The 19,621-nt window shown below is 39.8% G+C and overlaps 1 protein-coding gene across 3 annotated transcripts in view; it reads left to right on the forward strand.

Annotated features, from left to right (window-relative positions):
* The window catches only part of LOC109374692 (extracellular matrix protein FRAS1-like), a 320,228-nt gene that overhangs the window by 172,371 nt on the left and 128,236 nt on the right, over positions 1–19,621 (forward strand). For all 3 annotated transcript variants that reach the window (XM_019629460.1, XM_019629458.1, XM_019629459.1), the window contains exons 4-9: positions 831–923; positions 8,873–9,032; positions 10,761–10,894; positions 17,147–17,230; positions 18,897–18,998; positions 19,310–19,501. In XM_019629460.1, the coding sequence (XP_019485005.1) occupies positions 831–923; positions 8,873–9,032; positions 10,761–10,894; positions 17,147–17,230; positions 18,897–18,998; positions 19,310–19,501 (765 nt within the window). The remainder of the gene's footprint in view (positions 1–830; positions 924–8,872; positions 9,033–10,760; positions 10,895–17,146; positions 17,231–18,896; positions 18,999–19,309; positions 19,502–19,621) is intronic.

Here is a 19,621-nt window from a genome sequence, read left to right on the forward strand (position 1 = left end):
AAAAAAAAAAAAAAAAAAAAAAAAAGATCTAATAAAAGAATCACTGGCTCCAAAGATAAATGTAAGCTCTTTATCATTTTAATAACTCTTAGATAAATGGATTCTTCACTATGGCAAATGGATGGTTAGTTAACAACTTCCCAATAAATTCTAGGGTGTCCTGTGGTAGCCCATTCCCTTGATAGTATCACATCTTGATAGGAAACACAATGACAATTATAGAAGACTTGAACAACAATGTAGATCTTTACTGGAGTCCCTGAATTCTAAGCAGCTCCCCACAGTACACATGATACCTCAGCAATGCTGTTTCCTCTCCCAGCTTTGTCCTTCAGTCTCCTGCCCTGTGTGCTTTGCCACTCTGCGTCCCAGGCAACAGTGAACACCAGAGCTTCTGCTCCTCCCTGCTGGCTGCATTAGGCCTCTGGGGGAAAGCTGGACGACCTGCCCGCTCTGTGGCCACCTCCCACCTTCATCCGGGTCTTTTCTTTTAAGGAGATATAGTTGTTCTCTCACCCTGACTGCTTTTCTTCTGTGACACTCAGTTGAAACATTTCTAGTGAATAAAATTCTTCACTTCATTACACGTGAAAAGATATAGACAATTTTCAAGGAAATTACTTTCACAAGGGGGTTCATTTTATCTTGGAGAGAAGCTCATCTTGACAGAGAGAATCCTTTTTATTAGTTCATTTGGTTTATCCTGTCTGTTGTTGTCACTCGTGGAAACTCATGAGATTTAGTGAACCTGAGATGGCTCGGGGTGTGATGAACCATTGTGACTGTATTTGCTGCTGCTGTTTTACACTGAGCTGTTTTTGAATGCTCAGGGAGAAGTGCTTCAGATAGCTGCCAACCAATGCTGCCCTGAGTGTGTAGCGACGATTCCTGGATCTTGCCATCATGAGAAGAAAATCTATGCGGTGAGTGTTTTCTGACCCACAGTTGACTCTGTGTCTGTTTGTCATTGACAAGGGAAGGGAAAGCTGAATGCTAACCTTGTGTTGACAAGAGAGGATTTTTTTTCCTTTGTCTGGCTGTGGAGGACCCAAACTCATGTGACTTTCCATGGGCATTCGGGTTTCCTGAATAAGATTAAAAACGGTCCTATTTATTCCATAGGCCCTACGTAAATATATGTAGATTGAATTCGTGTCTGTAGAAAAGGTAGTCTGAGAATGTTGATGTTGAACAAGTTGTGATGTTAAGTAATAAAAATGCCACCTGGTCTTTGTATCCCACAGACATTTTTTTCTGTTGATAGTTACAGACAGCCCTGAGTGGCTGAGTAGAGCAGATGTTATTAGCCCCATGTTAAAGATGAAAAAGTTGAATTGCAAAGAGCTTGAGGCACTTGCCCAATATCATATTACTAATAAGTGGTATAACTTGGCCTAGAATTCTGGTCTTCTTACTCTTAATTCAGGTCTCTGTCCCTTAGGGTAAAGTTTCTAAACTTCAACACTTGACATTTTAGGCTTTGATGGGGGGGTGGGGGGGCTGCCCTATGCATCATAAGAAATTTAGCAGCATCCCTGGCCTCTACCCATTACATGCCAGCAGTGCCGCCCTTAGTCCTGACAACCGGAAATGCCCGCAGGCATGACCAATTTCCCCTAAGCAGCAAAATGCTCACCTGCCCCTGTTTAGAACCACAGTACTAGAAATCAATCCTAAAGTTCCTTTATTATACTTTTTCATTCCAGACCCTTTAGGATTAATTCAAACATGTTAGATCGTGATTAAAAAGTACCATTGCAAAGTTTATAGTAGGAATTATGAAAATGGAATGGATATAGTTCATCTTCACTCAGACCTACATGATACCAGGAGGCAGCAGGCGAGGTTGAATGTGATAGAAAGAGGCTCTTTGCTTTAATCCTCATCTTCCACTTGATATAAAACTTTTCCCAAGTTAGTGTCTCTCCCCATTCAGGACACAGCATAGGTTAGCAGGATTTGATATATCCACTTCCGGCTGCTATTCAGTATGCGTAACTGAAGCTCCGTAAGTACAGTGCGCTTTCCCTGTGGGACGGGATCATCTCACTTGAGCTACGGTCTCCTAAGTACCTGAGGAAGCCCTCATTCACTTCTGCACAATATGGTGCTGAAAGACACCCAAGTGGGGTCTGTGTTGGGAATATCTTCAGACTGCGTATCGCCTATGCCGCTCAATTCAGTCTGTTATGTAGGGTGATGTAAATTTTACATTCCACAGAAAAGGGTCCTTGTGAAATGGAAAGTGCTGCAGGGCAGATTGGTAATGGAAGTAATGCCAGGTAGTAATGATGGGAATAGGTGTGTGGTTCAAGGTCAAAGCATTAAACTGAATCATTCCAATAAAAGAGCACATAGGATCAAAATAAGGTCAGGATCTGGGGAATATCAGACATATCAAATTAGAGGTTGTACCAGGGACATGGGGAATCAGGGTTCAATAAATCTTTGCATGGACCACTCTTAATGACACTTATCATTTACCCTCTCCTGTTATATTTGTGCGCATGTGCAATCTTCTTATCTTGATTGAAGAGGCCTGAGAAACGTAACAATATTTTCTGTATCTTTAGAGTGCTCTTCCTTGCCTCTCACCTAACCTGGCACTTAGCACTGAACTTTTCCTGGAGTAGGTGTTCAATAAACATTGAAGACTAGAGGACTCAAATAATGAGTAAATCCCTTCTCCAACTTATCCATGTCCTTGTCCCAAGGGCATGTTGGTCATTGACCAAATGCTTGTGTGGCTGGGCAGCTCTGGGACCACAGATCTGTTGATGGGTTAGTTAGAAATCCACTTGGCCTACTTTTTCTGGGAGAGCTCAGAAAGTCTTCCTCCTGCCTGCCTCCTTTGCGGGTCACCCCTTCTGCTGTAATATGTGATGTGGAAAGCTCTAAACTGGGTAAGAGCATATCCACATGTCATTTTCCCATGTGCGACTCTCAAAATGTACCCCCTCAGAAATGTTAAAATTATTTTTCTGGTACTGATATGGCTGAGAAAAAGGCTGAATGTAAGGAATTGTACTTTGAAGGAAGACATTTCTAATGGTCCATTTCTTCAAATAGAGATAGAAGAATGATTTTCTTTTTAAGCCAAGACAAAAAAATCTTCCCATTTTAGTCTTAATAAGGTTAAAATTACCATGTTTCTTGTCTTTCTGTCTTTCTTTCCTCTCTTTGTTTCTTCACTTCCCCTAGATTCTTGCTAAATCCTCCTTACTATTATTCTTTTTCTTGAATGGGTTAAGTGCTTATCTGGGTTTCCTCTGAGTCTCACCTTGTCACTTCATCACACATTTTTTCCTGAAGTTTGGAGCCTTTCTCCCCCCATTTCTGCTTGCTTGGGAAACAGTTTCCAGAGCACTCTCCCCTCTAACTGAACAACAATAATCCTGCCTGTAGCCTCTGGCTTGCATCCCATAGGGCAGGTTACGGAGACTCTCTTCCAATACCTATAAAACAGCCTGGTGTTTTAAGAACTCTGGAATGGTGATCTGAAGTGAAAGCTTTCCCCTAAGAGAGAGATTTAGAAGAGGCTTGGATAGAGTGAGTGTGGCAGGAGGCGCATCAGTGGAAATGTCCCCAGAGAATAGGGTTGAAACAAAGGAAAGTCAAGGATGAATGGGTGGAGCTCAGGGCAGGACGAGGAAGCCTGGCTTTAAGGAAACAGCCATGCCTGGCTAGGGAACCTCCTTTGCCTGCAGAGTAGGCAGCATCTTATACAACTGGCATTCCAGCAAGTCAAGCAAGTCTCAGCATCGTCCCTGGAGTGAGGAAAACACTTGAGCCTTTTGACTGACTCCAGATTATTTGACAGTTTTACATAGGCTTATTACAGCCAGCATTTGGGGGGCCGTTTCATCCATGACCTCCCAAAAGCTATCCCTTCAAATTAGCATTTGGATCTCTGCCCAGCCTTGCCAACCAGTCAGGGAGACGAGCCTGAAATATGTTTTCCTAAAGAGTGTTGAAATGCTTTTCTCCTGTTTTTGTCCCCCACAAATAAGCCTGTGAAAGGGAGGGGGAAAGACCATTAATTCTGTTCTTTTCCTCTGTACTAATTTAACCCTAGTACCAGATAATGTCATGTCTGAAAAGATAATGCTTGAAGATTAACTAAAAAAAGAAGTGGCAGGTGGTAACGCCCTAGTGCCTGCATGGGACTGAGGCTAAAAGAAGAACTAATTTATGTGTATGAGGCAAGAAATGAATATTGAATTCCACAGCCTTTTTCTCCTCAACATAGAGGATGTCATTATAACATGCACTGAATATTCCCAGATATTTCGTATTCTACCTCTATAACTTCATAATGGGAACAAATTACATGAAGAAAAATTATTTTGTTCTGCCAGTCAAGCCAGGCAAATACTTTATGACCTTATCTTTCCTTTGGACTTATGTCAACAGCCAAGCTGACTTGTTAGTTGGCTATGCAGAAGAATATATTTAAGATGTCTGCAGAATGCGCTTTTTGCCCAGTGTCAAAAGCTTATGTTTTCGAAAAGTATTAATGAGGTTAAGATGACACAGCTAAAACCAGGTCTTGTGGGAACATTTCATTTTAGAGCTATTATTTCTTGATTTTACAAAGCTCTTTGCTGCTACAGTGTTTATAAAACATTAGGTGTTTGTAAATGGGTATATAGAACACTGAAGTTATATACAGAAGGTGCCAAAAAAAATGTATACGCATTTTAAGAAAGAAAAAAAACTATTAAAATTGTAATACTCAATATATACCGATAACAAAAGATGAATACAAGTCACGTTTGACTTCTGCAATTACAAGAGGTGCTCAATGTGGTTACCATCAGTGTCCAGACACTTCTGATTATGGTGAACATCATTTGGTAGACTTCTGTGGCGAATGTGTAAACTGTCCCAACACAATAGCAGAAGAAGCAGGAATTGTTGCTGTGCAAGGCCTCCCAGATCTTCCCTGTGCACAGCACACGCAGTACCATGTGTCTCAGACTTATCACGAATGCGTGCAATTGCTAGGCATGCTGGAGGTTCTGTTGCATACGCATGCCTCCATTGTTGTTGTTCTTCACAAGGTTCTTGAATTTCAAATACCACTTCAAAATGGTCTTGTGCTCCTCTTAACGACAACCATGCTTCTTTGACTGTACTGTATGTCACATGGTGATACTAGCATTCATTTGATTAACACCATCTTTTGAGCGAACGTCATACTACACATTGCTACCATAATTTAATTCAACTTTGAAAAGTAATACGTAGATAACGTCTCTTAAAATGTGTATACATTTTTTGGTACCCCCAGTATATATCAGTATGTGCTGAACCCCTTGATCTCTAGTCTCCCTTTGGTGAGAAAGTTGTCATGTTGTAGGGATTGGAGTAGGAGGTGAAAATGGAGGGGATTTATGTGAATTTTCCCCAGTGAAGTGAGAGGTGGGAGTAATTCCTTCCCTCTGTGCACTTTGGGTCACCATCTGGTGCTTCTTCTGCAGCTTTGACATCAAGCTATGCAGTCTTCCTGCCAAATGTTCTTTGTTATTCCCATAATTCTCCAGTTTATTATGAAGGGGGAATCCCCTGCTTACTTTTATATCTCTTGAGTTAAATAATAGATTCACATCATTACAGTTTGAAGGTACTGAAGAGATTAACTAATACAGCCCTCTCATTTTACAGATGAAAAAATTTGGGTAGTGGACAGATTGTTATTATAATTAATTTTTGTGGTCTCTGTCTGAAAGGTGGTGTGATTGCAAATGTTTAAGAAATGACAGTGTTTTCTTAGTAGTAAAAAAAAACAAGCTCTTGTTTTAATGAAATGAAATATCTTAGAAACAATCTAATTTTTAATAAAGAAGTTCACTTCAAGTTGTTTTATATGTAGTCTTCAAATTTTATTTTACTTAATATAGTATATACATGATTCATTAGATACTTTAAACAGTAATTTGCTCTCTGATCACAAAAATAGAACTATGTTTATTGGTGAAATTTTTGAAAATAGAAAAGTATACAAAAGCAGAGAAAAAAATCCACTAGTAATTTCCAAACTCTAAAAACCACTGTTACTGTTCTTTTCGTTTTCTGGGATGGGTGTGGCAGTGGAGATGGACAGATACATAGATAGATAGATGGATAGATAGAGATATATGTTTTTACATAATTATAATTATACTATGTATACAATTTATATCTTGCTTTTTTTATATAGCATTATGTATGCTATAATACTTTTGTATCCTAGTATACTTTTGGAGAACATGATTTTCTATTATTAGGCTAATGGGTAGCTTTTCACTAAAATATTTCCAATTTTGTCACGAAAAACAATGAGATGAAATTGCTGGTATTTAAAGCTTTTTGTGTATCATTGATTATGTTCTTCAGATAACTTCTTAAAAGTGAAATTAGTAGGTCAAAGCGACTAAAGATTTTGAGTATTGAAGCTATGATATCTGTGGTCATTAGTAAATCAATTTGAAGTCGTCTGTGTCTAATGATAAACCCAGTGGGAGTATCATGGATAGTACAGTCCCCGTCTGGCTGAGTTATTCCAGGTGCTATAGTGAGGAAGGCTCTGTGAGGAGAATCTCACTGCGCTGCAGCTTCACCAACACTAGCTAATACGAATTTTAAGCTCTTCCCATATCTTTTATTAAATATTTTCTAATTTTTATTTTAATTGATACTTTTTTGCAATTAAGAAAGTTGAATATTCTATAAGCTTATTGCCATTTTTTCCATTGAGGTTTTTTTTCTTACTGCTTGTTAGTGCTTTTATATTCTATAGATTACTTCTAATTAATATAATTTGCAATTTTTAAATCAGTTTGCCATTTGCCTTTTTATTTTGTTTATAATGTATTTTTGATAGACTTCAAATTTTAAACTCATCAGAACCTATCGGTTTTCCTCTTATAATTTCTTCCTTTGCTTTTATGCTTAGGCCTTTTCCAAGCATCAAGGTCAATTGCCCTCTATCTTTTATTAGCCAGTAGTTTATTAGCAAGTTGTGAGCTTGCCCACTTTCATGCTGTACTAAATTTGAAATTTTATATTTAGTTATAGCAGAAGTAAAAATTGATGGGAGAGGACTTGGCCTTGGTATGCTGTCCATTCCTACAGTCACTATCGGCACATAGGTGTGAAAAGAGGGAGGAAGACCATGAACTCCTGAGGTGGAAATTGAGGAGAGAATCTAGCACCTTCTACCTGCCCCCTCACCCCCCATCCCTCCTTAACAAGCTAGCTCTTTAACAAGCTACCTCATTTAACCCTTATAATGTACCCAATGAAGGGGATGTTGTCATACCATTTCAGTTTTTTAGGAAGCTGAGATTTAGAAAGATTAAGTCACTCATCCATTGTCCCCAAAGCAGGGAGGGTTGAGCATTGGGATCTGAGAGCATGCAAACATCCCAGGAGACCTTCTTTTATTCGGACTCGATGCATACTTCCTTTATTGCCTTCGTGTGCTCCCAGTAAGTCCACCTAGAGGAACATAATCTTCATGAGAGTAAGGCGAGAACTTGGTTTCCAAAGAATTAAATGACTGTGACTGCCTATTATTATTATATCATTGTTACAATAATAGTACAAGTTATTAGTAATTCCAAAATGTCAGACTTGATGTGCTTGCAACCTGGCAGCAATTTGCAGAATAAAGGGATACTGACTTGTTTAGGTAAGACAGAGTTCTTTTGTGTTGGAGAGAGATGAATGATTAGTCTGGATGCTGTTTTGTGGAGGAGCAAGAAGACTTTATTTTCTATTCTCGTCAGTGGCACAGTATGTGTGATGTTTTTTAATAGAGGTCTATAATGATTTGTGCTGAATCAGATATCATCATATACTGCATTTAATAGAGGCAAAGGAAAGCAGATTCCAATATTTAAGAAAATGTTACAGGAGGAAACCTTATTCATTACGCTAATTTTCCCCTCACATCTTGTAAAAGACCACCATTATTCCATTCTGCCATTGAAAACATATTTTGACAACTACTTTCCTAAACAATCAACATATTTGTAGCTTTTTACATTCAGGATTAACCCCCACACACACCCCCACCTGCACCCCTTAACCCTGCATCACATCTGAGAGTGTCTCATGTATTATAGACACTTTTGGTACTCAGTAAATCATAGGCTAACTCCAAACATGCATCTCTTAGCTCACTGATACGCTGCTGGCTTTGGGAAGGTTGTGCCCCAGCCTAAAGTGGATTAGGAATAGTGTCTGTGTTTAGATGGACATCCTCACAGGTAATGAGTTGACGCTGCAGTTTGTGGAAGGACTGGATGGAGCAGATGCCTCCTGCTGGCTATCAATCACACTTTCCCCAGGACCCTCACATCATTGGAAAGAGGAGAGTGGGGGGTGTGGAGGGAGGGAGGGATAGAGGTAGAAAGAATATGAATGAACTTGGGGACTAATCAGAGTAAAAAGTAAAGGCAAAAAAGGAGGAGAAGGAGGAGGGAGAGGAAAGAAAGAAAGAAAACCAGAGTGAGAGCTATTGAAAATAATATAAGCATTATAGAGAATTCAGTAAATATATGTGTATGTGTATGTATTTTACTTTGAGCTTTATAGAATTTTTTAAATGATGGGATGGAGTTAATTTTTATTTTCTTTTTTTGCTTTTCTGAAATTTTCAAATATAAACATTAGGAATAATGAAAATAAAATAAAAGCCAGTTCTTACATTGGTTTAAGACTTGGAACATTATGGCAAACTCTGGTCTCAATCTTGCAAACCTACAGACTTGTTTCATTTTTCCTGAGCTCCATTTTTCATTTAAGAGGTTGGTTTCTGGTTGGCCTAGTGAAAGCCTATATTTGGGCTATAACCTTCTTTTTCTTTTTTTTTCCTAACACCCAGCATGGGACAGAGTGGTCCTCCTCCCCGTGTAGTGTGTGCTCCTGCACTCATGGGGAAGTCCGATGCACCCCTCAACCGTGCCCACCGCTGTTATGTGGCCACCAGGAGCTGGAATTCATCCCAGAAGGAAGCTGCTGTCCCATCTGTGTGGGCCCTGGGAGTAAGTATGAGCCTGTAGACAAAGACCTCGTTTGCCTTTGAGATTCACCTGGTGACATCCCAACTCTTCTCTTTCTTGTTCTGTGCAGTGCAAAGATCCCTAACCCAATTCCTTATTGGAATAAGATTTAGCCTTGCACTTGACAAGAAGCAATATTGCAGACAGTGAGGTTGGAACAAATCTATAAGCTCTTTTCCAAACTTGGGATTCTGCAAGTCTCTGATTGATCTATTTTGCCTTGGCCAGATGCGTTCCCCCTGCATTCATAGCTCCTGAGAAGGAAAGGGAGGGGGGGCAAGGTCCTTTTGATATGATTCCATAAGGCCAAGGTAGTTCCTCCTGCCTCTTGGCAGAGAGAAAAATGAACAAATCACTTCTCCATGTAGAATCACTGGCACTAATTCCGCTGGCTAGTGTTCGAGATGACATAGCATCTTTCTCCAGGACACACAGAGCAGGAAGCAGGTATTTCATCTGTCTTTATTGCATCTTTGAGGTGGCAATTATGCCTGCGTGCAAACTCAGGTAGGGCTCAGTGAGCCAGGGACACACCTCCAGGCCCTTTCCTTGGGATTCACACCTGGTCCAAGCACCCTTTTTATTACATTTTACAGATCTATGTCCCCTTCCGTTTTTACAACTAAGTATAAAATACTTCACAATAAATACGAATTATTGTTGTTGCCGCACTATGTTCTCTCCTGGCAAATACTAGCTAAAATTATTCTTTTATTTAATGGCACGTGGAAGCTACATTCTCTTCTTGCCTTTTCCCTGTAAAAAGACCCCTGGTTTCTTTGTGATCCCCAGTTATTCCATTCCTGGCAATTCTTTACCCTGGAGACCATTCCAGAGATTTGAAACTGTGCTGAGCAAATGATGAAAGTAGAATGCTTGCCTCATGCGTTTCAGATGTCACCTACTAGAGAAGGACTGGCAGCTGCTTTGGGCCTGATAACCCTGCAAATAAAAATAGTTGAAGAGCAGCGTTTAAGGTTTGGGTGGGGAGTGGGCTGTCTGAGTTTGTGGGATCCTTTCTTACATGTTAGGGGGCTTCCTTGCAGTCCCTCCATGAGAAAGACACACTGGAAGCATTTTGCCTGGAGAGTCTGGAGAGGCCGCCAGGGCCAACTCCATAGCTCGCTGGGTGCGAAATGGAAGTGCAGAGCCCACTGTACAAAAGGCAGGGTTGAGGGGGAGTGCCATTTCTTTTCTTCTGCGGTCTTTCTCAACCTGTCATGTTTTAATTTGCTATTTAAGGTCACACTCCCTCAGGCATAGGGATACTTGCTGGGTTAGTGGAAACCCCAATGGGCTCCCCAGACCCCACCCTGCTACTTGGTGCTTAGGGTACATGCACTCCACTGGCACAGCACCCAGGTCCCCGCTGTGGGTGGATGGTGTGGGTTTGGGAGATGGAGGCTGAAAACCCATTCCAGGAAGGCGAGGAGGCAGCAGGAGGTGGCCCTAAACCCCCAAAACATGCGTCGTTGTCTCACTGGATTTCCCTTACAAAACTCAGAGAGTTATTAAGAACTCTGTACAGTTACTGCAAAGCTTTAACCCCCAAGCATGGGGCCCCTATTTTGCACTGGGTCCCTGACTATGGGCCCTGTGTGGCTTCACTGGCCACACCCATGTAGACAGGCCTGAGATCAGCAAGCACAGCACAACCCCCACGCCCCACCCCTGACTCGCCCAGTAATTTTTACTTTTCTGACCTTCCAGAGCCATGTTCCTACGGAGGCCGTGTGTTTCAGGATGGCGAGGACTGGCCAGTGAGTCGGTGTGCCAAATGCATGTGTAGAAACGGGGTCACCCAGTGCTTCGCAGCTCAGTGTCAGCCTCTGTTTTGTAACCAGGTAAGGAAGACGGCCTCGGAATGGGTCCTTCACTGACTGTTCGCGGCACTGCACAGGGACTTGGAGTTCCGTCTGAGATTATGTCAGGCAGTCCTGGAAGTCCAGGAACAAGAAGCAAAGGCTGTTTTGTTTTTCTTATACTTTTGGAGACCACCGCTAACACATTTCTTTTAGCCTGAGAAGCCACAGATAGGTCTAATTACCAGCCATTTAGGCTAATTGTTACATTATGATTCTGAGCCTTGAGGAGACACACAAAGAAGCCACCTCTCCAGTTACAGATGTCCCCAAAATGTCAAGCTCAACATCTGGAAAAAATCAGTAATATCGAACAGGTTTGTTAATGTTTGTCAATACAGAGGTATAAGCTGCCTTTTGAAGATTATTCAGATACACTATTTAATTTTTATAAGATAGTGATTCAAATTATCAAAGGTTTGTCTCTGGGTCAGTTTCAAATAATGGGATCTTATTCATGTAAAGCTGGTCTGATTTTCAAAACATTAGGCTCATCACATAAATTTAGAAAAGAAAATCAATTGCAAGTAAATGTGGCCTAGATGATGTTTTATAGTTTTTCCTCCTCCAGAGGCTCCTGTGGAGGTTTCTTGACAGATAAGCATGAAGGGAGTTTGCCTCCAGTTGAAAAATAGCTCATTTTTGATCTAAGGAAAAGCTGGAAGCCAACATTGAGTTGATACAGAGCAGTACTTTGTGTCAAATAAAACAAAATCAATAACATGGCATATTGTGACAATTGGGCAATATTTTTAAAGGCAGACAAAAGGCAATTAGACAAGAAATGCTAAATGCCAAATAAAGGGAAAATGTATCGAATTGAAAGGCTGGATTGTATTACCCATACAACAACAGCTACTGCACTCATGTCACATCTCCCAATTCATCACCAAGCATTGTCCTAGCTTTAAGACTACAAATGAGCTTCTTGGTGGACTTGTACAATGTCTGACATTCAGAGAGCACTGTACTGTTGGGCATCTTGACTTAGATATTCCAGGCTTTCGTCCCCTCATGTATGAACGGTAATTAAGCAGTTTGCCATGGTTACAATAAAGAAGGTGGGAGGGGGGATTGAGGGAACACCCCACAGTGACCTTTCGGCTTTAAATCTTTAAACACTTAATCATGGACTGTATGTTAGGGGGTTAGATAATTGGAATAATTGAAAGTACTAGTTCCAATTTTTAAAAACATTAAATGTAAATTCTAGCTTCAAACACTTATAGTCTGCATTGTTTAATTTGACAAGATGTAATTTGGCACTGTACTTTACAGCTAAATGATATGGAAGCATTCTGAAGTCTTGGAAATAGGTTGATTTTAACCATTCTTGCATTGGTTAAGTTTATATTTTTGCCACAACATATTTTTTTAAAAAACCAACTGTCAGATTATTTAGAATCAGTTTTTAAATTTAATGTCAGTGTTAAATATTGGATGTTCCGAGGATGTAAAAAGATGCAGTAGAATTGGTGCTTTTGATGGAAACATTATCACCACCACCCTCTACCATCACCACATTTTGAGCATTTATTATGTACCAATCACTAACTTTAAGAGCTTTGTACTTCTCATAACAACCCTGTGAAGTAGGAGTTATTATTATCATACTATTTTACAGTATATAAAACTGAGATATAGCGAGGTTAAGTATCTTGCTCAAGGTAACACATTTAACAAGTGTCAGTGATTCTAACGTAGGCAGTTCTATATCACAACTTCAGCTGACCACACCTGACTCGTATTTTTAACCATTATGCTATATTGCCTCAAAAATGATAAGTTTCATACCATTTATGTATGATAATAATAATCACAATAACAATAGCTGCTAATCTCATTGAGCACTATTGCATTTTATATGCACTAACTCATTAAATATTAAAAAAACACAAGTTCGTCAGAAGAAATATATTTCTAGGTCTTGACCTCTAGAAAAATTTGATCTTTAATGTAAGGGTTTATATTGTGAAAGGAATCTATTATACATTAAGGAAAGCTTAGAAATGCAGAAAAGAAAATGATCATCTGTATTTCCATTATTCAAAAACATCACGATAGAATTATTTTTGTAATTTGTTTCAATTTTTTGGTAGGCACATGTGAATACATTTGTTGGCATAGTTATAATCACATTTTAGAAATTGGTGATAATCCCTGATGAAAGGAGAAACCCTTTATGTCCAAATAAGTTGTTCCTTAATGAAGGATGTAAATATTGAAATTCCTTGCTCTCAGCTTTTGCCCAGATGCCTTGTGAAAAGATCCCTCACCCATCCACATATTTGTAGTTTGTTAAAATGGCCTGTTCAATCTGATGAGAGTTGTTCTGATGGTATTACCACCACTTTTTTTAAATACTGTAATTGTCTCATTATCAATAGTGATTAATCTGAGTATGTTGAGCTTTATCTTTGGATATTTTTTCAAAAAAGATAGATTGGTATATCTTCTGAGCCACTAAAGTGTTTGATAATTATATTCTTGTTGTCTATATTCATGAAAGATAATTTTGAGGGGTCTAAAATAGAGGGCAATTATAATCTCTTTCCATCTCAACCCTGTAGTCTCCTTTCCATTGCATTCTGGAACTTAGTGCCATGGAGAACTCTGAGGTCTGTCTACTTTCAATTCCATTATATTCAGTTACTTTTACTCTGTTGGATTTTTGCAGGATGTTTCTTTATCTTTATAATTCAAACGTTTTTCTGGCTATTTCTCAGTGAGGTGTCTTTTTACATGCTTTGCCTAGAATAATGTGAAGCCCTTTCAGTCTGTATTCCAGTTTTTGAAATGTTTTCTTTGGTTGTGGCTTTGATTAATCATATCCGTTCCAATTATTCTCATTTCTCCAGAAATACCTAATGATTCTTAGATGGCTCCCCTCCCTATCTCCTCATTATCAATCACTTTCTCTCTCATCATTTTTCACTTTTTGTCCTTCCTCTTCATCCTGGAGCAAGCCTGTTTACTTTACATTTACTACCTCCAGTATTGATTTTAATTTGAAGATTTCACATTAATTTTATTTTAATTCTTCCTTATTTCTCCTATCGTTAGTTCATTGATTTTTTTTATCCCAATGCTTATTCTTTCTTTATTGCTTCCTGCTTCTATTTAATAACGGCTGCATTTTCTTATATTTTCTGGAAGTTGTAAACTGGCTTTTAAATATTTTCTTTTAGATCTTGTAGTATGTAGTATTCAGAAATCGGCTGTTTCTCTGAATTTTCAGAATGCTATTCCTTTCACTTGTTCTTCAGGGTTTTTCCCCGAAGTTCCTTTCTTTGTATTTACTTATCCTTGATCAAAAGAAATCTATTCATATCCACTGCTTGAAAGCTGCAAGGAAAGCTGCAAAGGCCTGCCTTTGGCCAATTCCCCTTGTTGGATCCTTAGCCAGATGCTAAGAAATGTGACTGTCCTGCTAGTCCCAGCATCTGGAAGTTTTTCACGTAGTGCAGCTCTGTGGTGCTGAGATCAGATCTTTTCCTATCCCCGCGGCCCAACCCTTTTACATTCTGAATACATGAAACAAAAATTATAATCCCCAGTTTGCAGCACTAAAAGGACTCTTTCTGTCTCTCCCAGTAACTGTGTGCTTCACATTTGGGGTGTCCTCCTCCCCTCACCCCTGCTTTTTACCACTCCCTCTACTTCCCCCAACACACATATTTCCCATTTGTTTTTGTTTTTTTATTTTTTAACATTATGGGCTCTGACTAGATATAGAAAGAAAGATATTGAGGGAGGTGAAAGGTGAGGGCTGGCACTCTGACTGCCTCAAACAGCAGGGATAACGACCATGTTGTGTTCCACATGGCAGAAAGTTGGGAAGAAATGGTGGTTCTGATTTCTATTTAGGTTTATAAAGCAAAGGCAAGCCACAGAATGTCATATGGTCAGAGGCAGGAGGTTAGTTGTTATACCTTTTGGAGGTAAAAGTTGCGACCTTTTCTATATCTTCAGAAGTATCGTTGTGGGAAGATATTTTGTCAAGAGCTGTTAGCTGTGCTACACTATAAACTTTTTTATCTTAAGTATTTTTATTTAAGGCATATGGAAAACCATAACTAAACATTTCCTAAATAGTAATTTGACCCAAAATTGTAATGACATTAATCATATACATATATATTTTGTATTGGGCTCCTGTGATTGCTGAGAGCGTTAGCACACTTTTCCAGATAGTGAATATTTTTAGCTTTATGTACCATACTGAACTCTGCCCTAGTAGCACAAAACCAACCATAGATAATATGTAAATGAATGGATATGGCTGTGTTCCAATAAAGCTTAACTTACAAAAACAGGTGGATTTGGCCCACTGTTCATTTTCCTGGCCCCTGTATCAGACAGTACATTTGGAAGAGCAAATCTATGTAGACCAGAATGATAGCATTCAGGTATATGATAACAACAAAAGTAAGCATTGAAGAATCGTTCCCATTTCTCTGACACACCTCACTGTTCACCTTCTTACTTGCCTCTCCAGTCCTGTTTATAAAGCACCAACCAAGACGGAATCTCCACCCTGAATCATGTAGTTCCGTCATATACGGGGTGTTTTCTCTCTAAATGAGTCTCCTTTCTGCCCTTGTTGGTCTATATTTGTGGAGAAAGCTTCTGTTTCTGTCAACAAATTACATAACTAGGTATTGCCGATAAGAATTTGAACACTTGATTTTCCTTGTACCAAATTCTGTATAAGTAACCCCTTCCTCCCCCGCCCTCTCTAGCTGATTCTGCTACTGTACTTGGGTTTAATCCAGGTTAGTTAAGATAGAGTGATACCAACTCTAGTTCTATTCAAGATTTGTGATCGTGACATTTGTTCTGTTTACTTAACACTGTATAAGTTCATTTGTTTGCTTTAATAAAGTTATTGAAAAGTGTGACATCAGATATACCTTTATTTTACTTCCTCACTGAAATGTCGTTAAAGAGTCCTGAGGTCAGTAAATATGTAGTGATTTCAATGCATGTCCAATTTTCACATGCTCTGTTAAACATCAGCGGTCATAATATTTTGCATATAGAATCATAAAGGAATAAAATAACTTAAAGCTGAGAAAACAGTGATCAGTTTAATTGCAGAGATTTGGGTGTTTGAAATAAATCCTTGTTAGATAGTAGCACGTTAATCTAACTGATTATATATAATTGGGTTAAAGAACTACTGAAGTGTGACTGGGACTTTCCATGAAATATTAAGGTTATTCGATGCCCCCTCCCCCAGTACTTTGGCCTTTTCCCCTGCAGAATGAATATCAGAGCAACCATGATAATAAAACCTCACTTTCTGCTTCTCGTAAGAGAAGGAAGAGAACTGTTATGGAGGTCTCCTCTTTATAAGATCTGTCACTTCTTAGTCATTGAAGCTTGGTTTATTCTAACCTCTATCTCCTGCCTTTAATACCAGTATGTGTACCTCCTTGCCCTTCAGGAAGGCTGTAGTGATAAGTCAAAGTGAGAAGCTGACTCTTTGGCATTAATGTGTTGCCGTGAAGATTCTTCTCAGGGCAGCAGAGACAAATGGTTCAGTATTCTGGGGTGGGGTGGGGCTGTAGAGGTAAATAAGCACTGGCTTATTCCCAGATATCTAGCGGTATTGATTTTTTTTTTCATGTTAAGAATCTCCCCAATGCGTATATATATANTATATATATATATATATATATATATATGCGTGGATTCACATAAAGATGCAAAAGAATAGTGAAGTTGCTTATCAAGGGTGGGATATCTTCACTTTGAATTTAGACGTAAGTCAACAGGAGTATAAATAAATGTTTTTAGGTGTTGGTAAGGCTGGTGCTCTGAGTTGCCACTGCCAACCATTTACTGTTACCAGGCGTGTGGCCTTGGGCAAGTCACAACCTCTCTAATTTTTACTTTTCTTGTTTGCAAAGCAATGACAAGAGCATCTACTGCATAAGGTCGTATAAAGCACTTATAACAGTGCCTGGAAAACACTGAGCACTATTGTTACTGTTGTTTGTGCATTTATTTGTTCTTAGAAGAGGATGGGACTTAAAGAATGTGCAGGTTTCTTAATGGTCACACTGACCTTGGAAGTACTAGTTCTTATCAAAGCACCAGGTGACTAATAGATACTGTTTATGGATGCTTGAGGCACATGCTTTGAGTTGGCTATCAATGAAATTTTCCGACTTTTGTGGATTTTATTACTATCTCCTTTTGAAGCATTGTTCCTTTTTGGGTGTTCAGGATGAAACTGTAATCCGAGTCCCTGGAAAATGTTGCCCGCAGTGCTCTTCCCGATCATGCTCCGTGGCCGGCCAAGTATACGAGGTAACTTTGATGTACTCTATGTTGGATATAAATTCTCACACATCTGCCCTCCACTCGCCCGACTACTGTACCTCCTTCTCTTGTGTCTGACTCTTTGTCAGGGTTAGTAACTCAGTACATAAACAGCTTTTCTTTCATTCTCTAAAAGGAAAGCCTTTATGAAAAAATTAAACCAAAGGGGATTAGAAATATAAAGGAATGTGCTGGCAAGCAGCATCTGGCTGACGAACTTGGCGAATTTACTGTTCATACATTTTGAAGAAGAAAAAGGACTATCATTGGGTACTATCAGTTTACACTTAGATTGGAGGCTCTGGGGATGTCTGTCTGCTTTGGTAGGATTTTATGCACTGATATCTAGAGAAATATCCCCTTGTCTTACACTCAGGGAGGTTTGGGGTGGCAGGTGAGAGGGAAGGGAGGTGAGAGGCTGGTGGTGGTGGATCCCATAAACTCCAAGGTACAATTGGGGCAGTCTAGATAACTGCCTAATAGATAGTAGGGACCAAATAGAAACCAGTTCAACAAAGAGAATGAATCAGTGAATATTCTGTTTCAGGAGTGCCCAGCTGAGGCAAAAGAAGGTTACATTATCCAAAAGCAAAGAACATATTAAAAATAAACCCAACTATTTCTCTTGCTTGCCAGCCACTCTAAGAAAAACGAAATAGAAATTGGGATTATGATTCTCAGCAGAGAATCTGGAACCAAGTATTAGGGGATGGGTGTCACACGTTCTTAATGGATATGTGAAATCTGAATGAAAATAACTAATTGGAAAAGGATTTCTGTATGTAGTATATCTATGCTGTCCAATACAATGGCAACATATGTACTAGATTAATTTCTCATGGATGAGATAGCCTATGTTTTTTATGGTGTTTTTGGCTGCAAATAACAGAAACACGCCTCTAAAAGTAGCTAAAATGAAAACATTTATTATCTCATATAACAGGAAGTCCAGAGGTAGGGCAGTTGTAGGGTTGATCAATTCAGTTCTAAGGGATGTTATCAAAGATCTAAGCTCTTTTGATCTTTGCACCCTGCCATCTTCAGTATGTGGCATTTACCGGCTGTCCTGTCTCCTCCTGTCCCCAAGATGGCTTCCTCAGCTCCAGGCTGCTCATCCTCACACGATTACTACAGGCTGGTGGAAGAAAGGGATGGGCTTTTCTTTTATGGAGAGAAGACTCTTTTTCTCGACCTCTACTGCTCTAGCAAACTTCCCTGAGGTACCCTCGGTTAGAATTGGAACAATGTTGTGCCCTAGCTACAAGGGAAGCTGAGAAAATGAGTATGTGGCAGGAGAGCTGGGTCTTCTGGCAAAGAAGAAAAGCTAAAGAATGACCATCGATTATCTAACAACCAGTGTCTTCCTTTTCATCTCCATGTTCCAGGGCTTATATATGCCTGGAGTAGGGCAAGCCCTCAACGCATCTGTGGGATGCATAGAATTGAGTGAAAATTCATCCAAAGTCTCCTTTAGACATGTATTGACTTTGTGCTTAGAGGCTGTTGCTACCTAAATGATATCATTTCCCAGGAGTACATTCAATGTGGCTCAATTAAAAACTAATAAAAAAATCATGTGTCTTATGTGCCTGTGTGTTTATTTGATCTATGTGACATTTGATTTTCCACTTTCTTTTTTCCTTTCTTTACTCAGCATGGTGAACAGTGGAATGAAAATGCCTGTACCACATGCATATGTGACCGGGGTGAGGTCCGGTGCCACACACAGGCCTGCCCTCCATTAAGATGTGAAAAGGTATTTGGGAGTGTGTAGCTTGATTTTCAAAGTTTTATTCCGGGTCATTTAAGAAATGTATTTCTTAGTTCTGTGTGTCCCTTGAGGGAATCAAAAGTTTTATAATGTCTAGAATATTAGCTAAAGATGTGAAAGATCCACTTCCCAGGAAAGAGGGCTGAGGTTGAGGGGAACTTGCCTCAGATGGGTTAGGTGGGGGGAGGAAGCCGCGTGTTGTGTTGGTGTTTGGTGTCCGCTTGCCCCACTGGCTCGGACATTTTCACTCTCTCCTGAGTATTACCCTTCACCCACTATTCTCTCTGTTTCCTCAGGGTCGGAGAAGGGCTCAGCGTCATGGCGAATGCTGTGAGGAATGTGTGTCTCTTGCTGGAAGCTGCTCATATGGTGGGATTATACGGTACCAGGATGAGATGTGGAAGGGTTTGGCCTGTGAGTTCTGCATGTGTGACCATGGCCAAGTGACCTGCCAGACTGCAGAGTGTGCCAAGGTGGAGTGTGCCCAGGTAAGAAGCAGAGGCAGGAATAGCTCTCTCCAAAGGGATAGGTGCTCCCACACCTGTTCCTTCTTGGCAGCAGAGGGGACCGCCAGGTTGACAGCTCACATTTCAAGGAGCCTTCTAGTA

This window comes from Hipposideros armiger, unplaced genomic scaffold (genome assembly GCF_001890085.2).
Source record: "Hipposideros armiger isolate ML-2016 unplaced genomic scaffold, ASM189008v1 scaffold_857, whole genome shotgun sequence".
In the NCBI taxonomy this organism is placed as follows: Eukaryota; Metazoa; Chordata; class Mammalia; order Chiroptera; family Hipposideridae; genus Hipposideros; species Hipposideros armiger.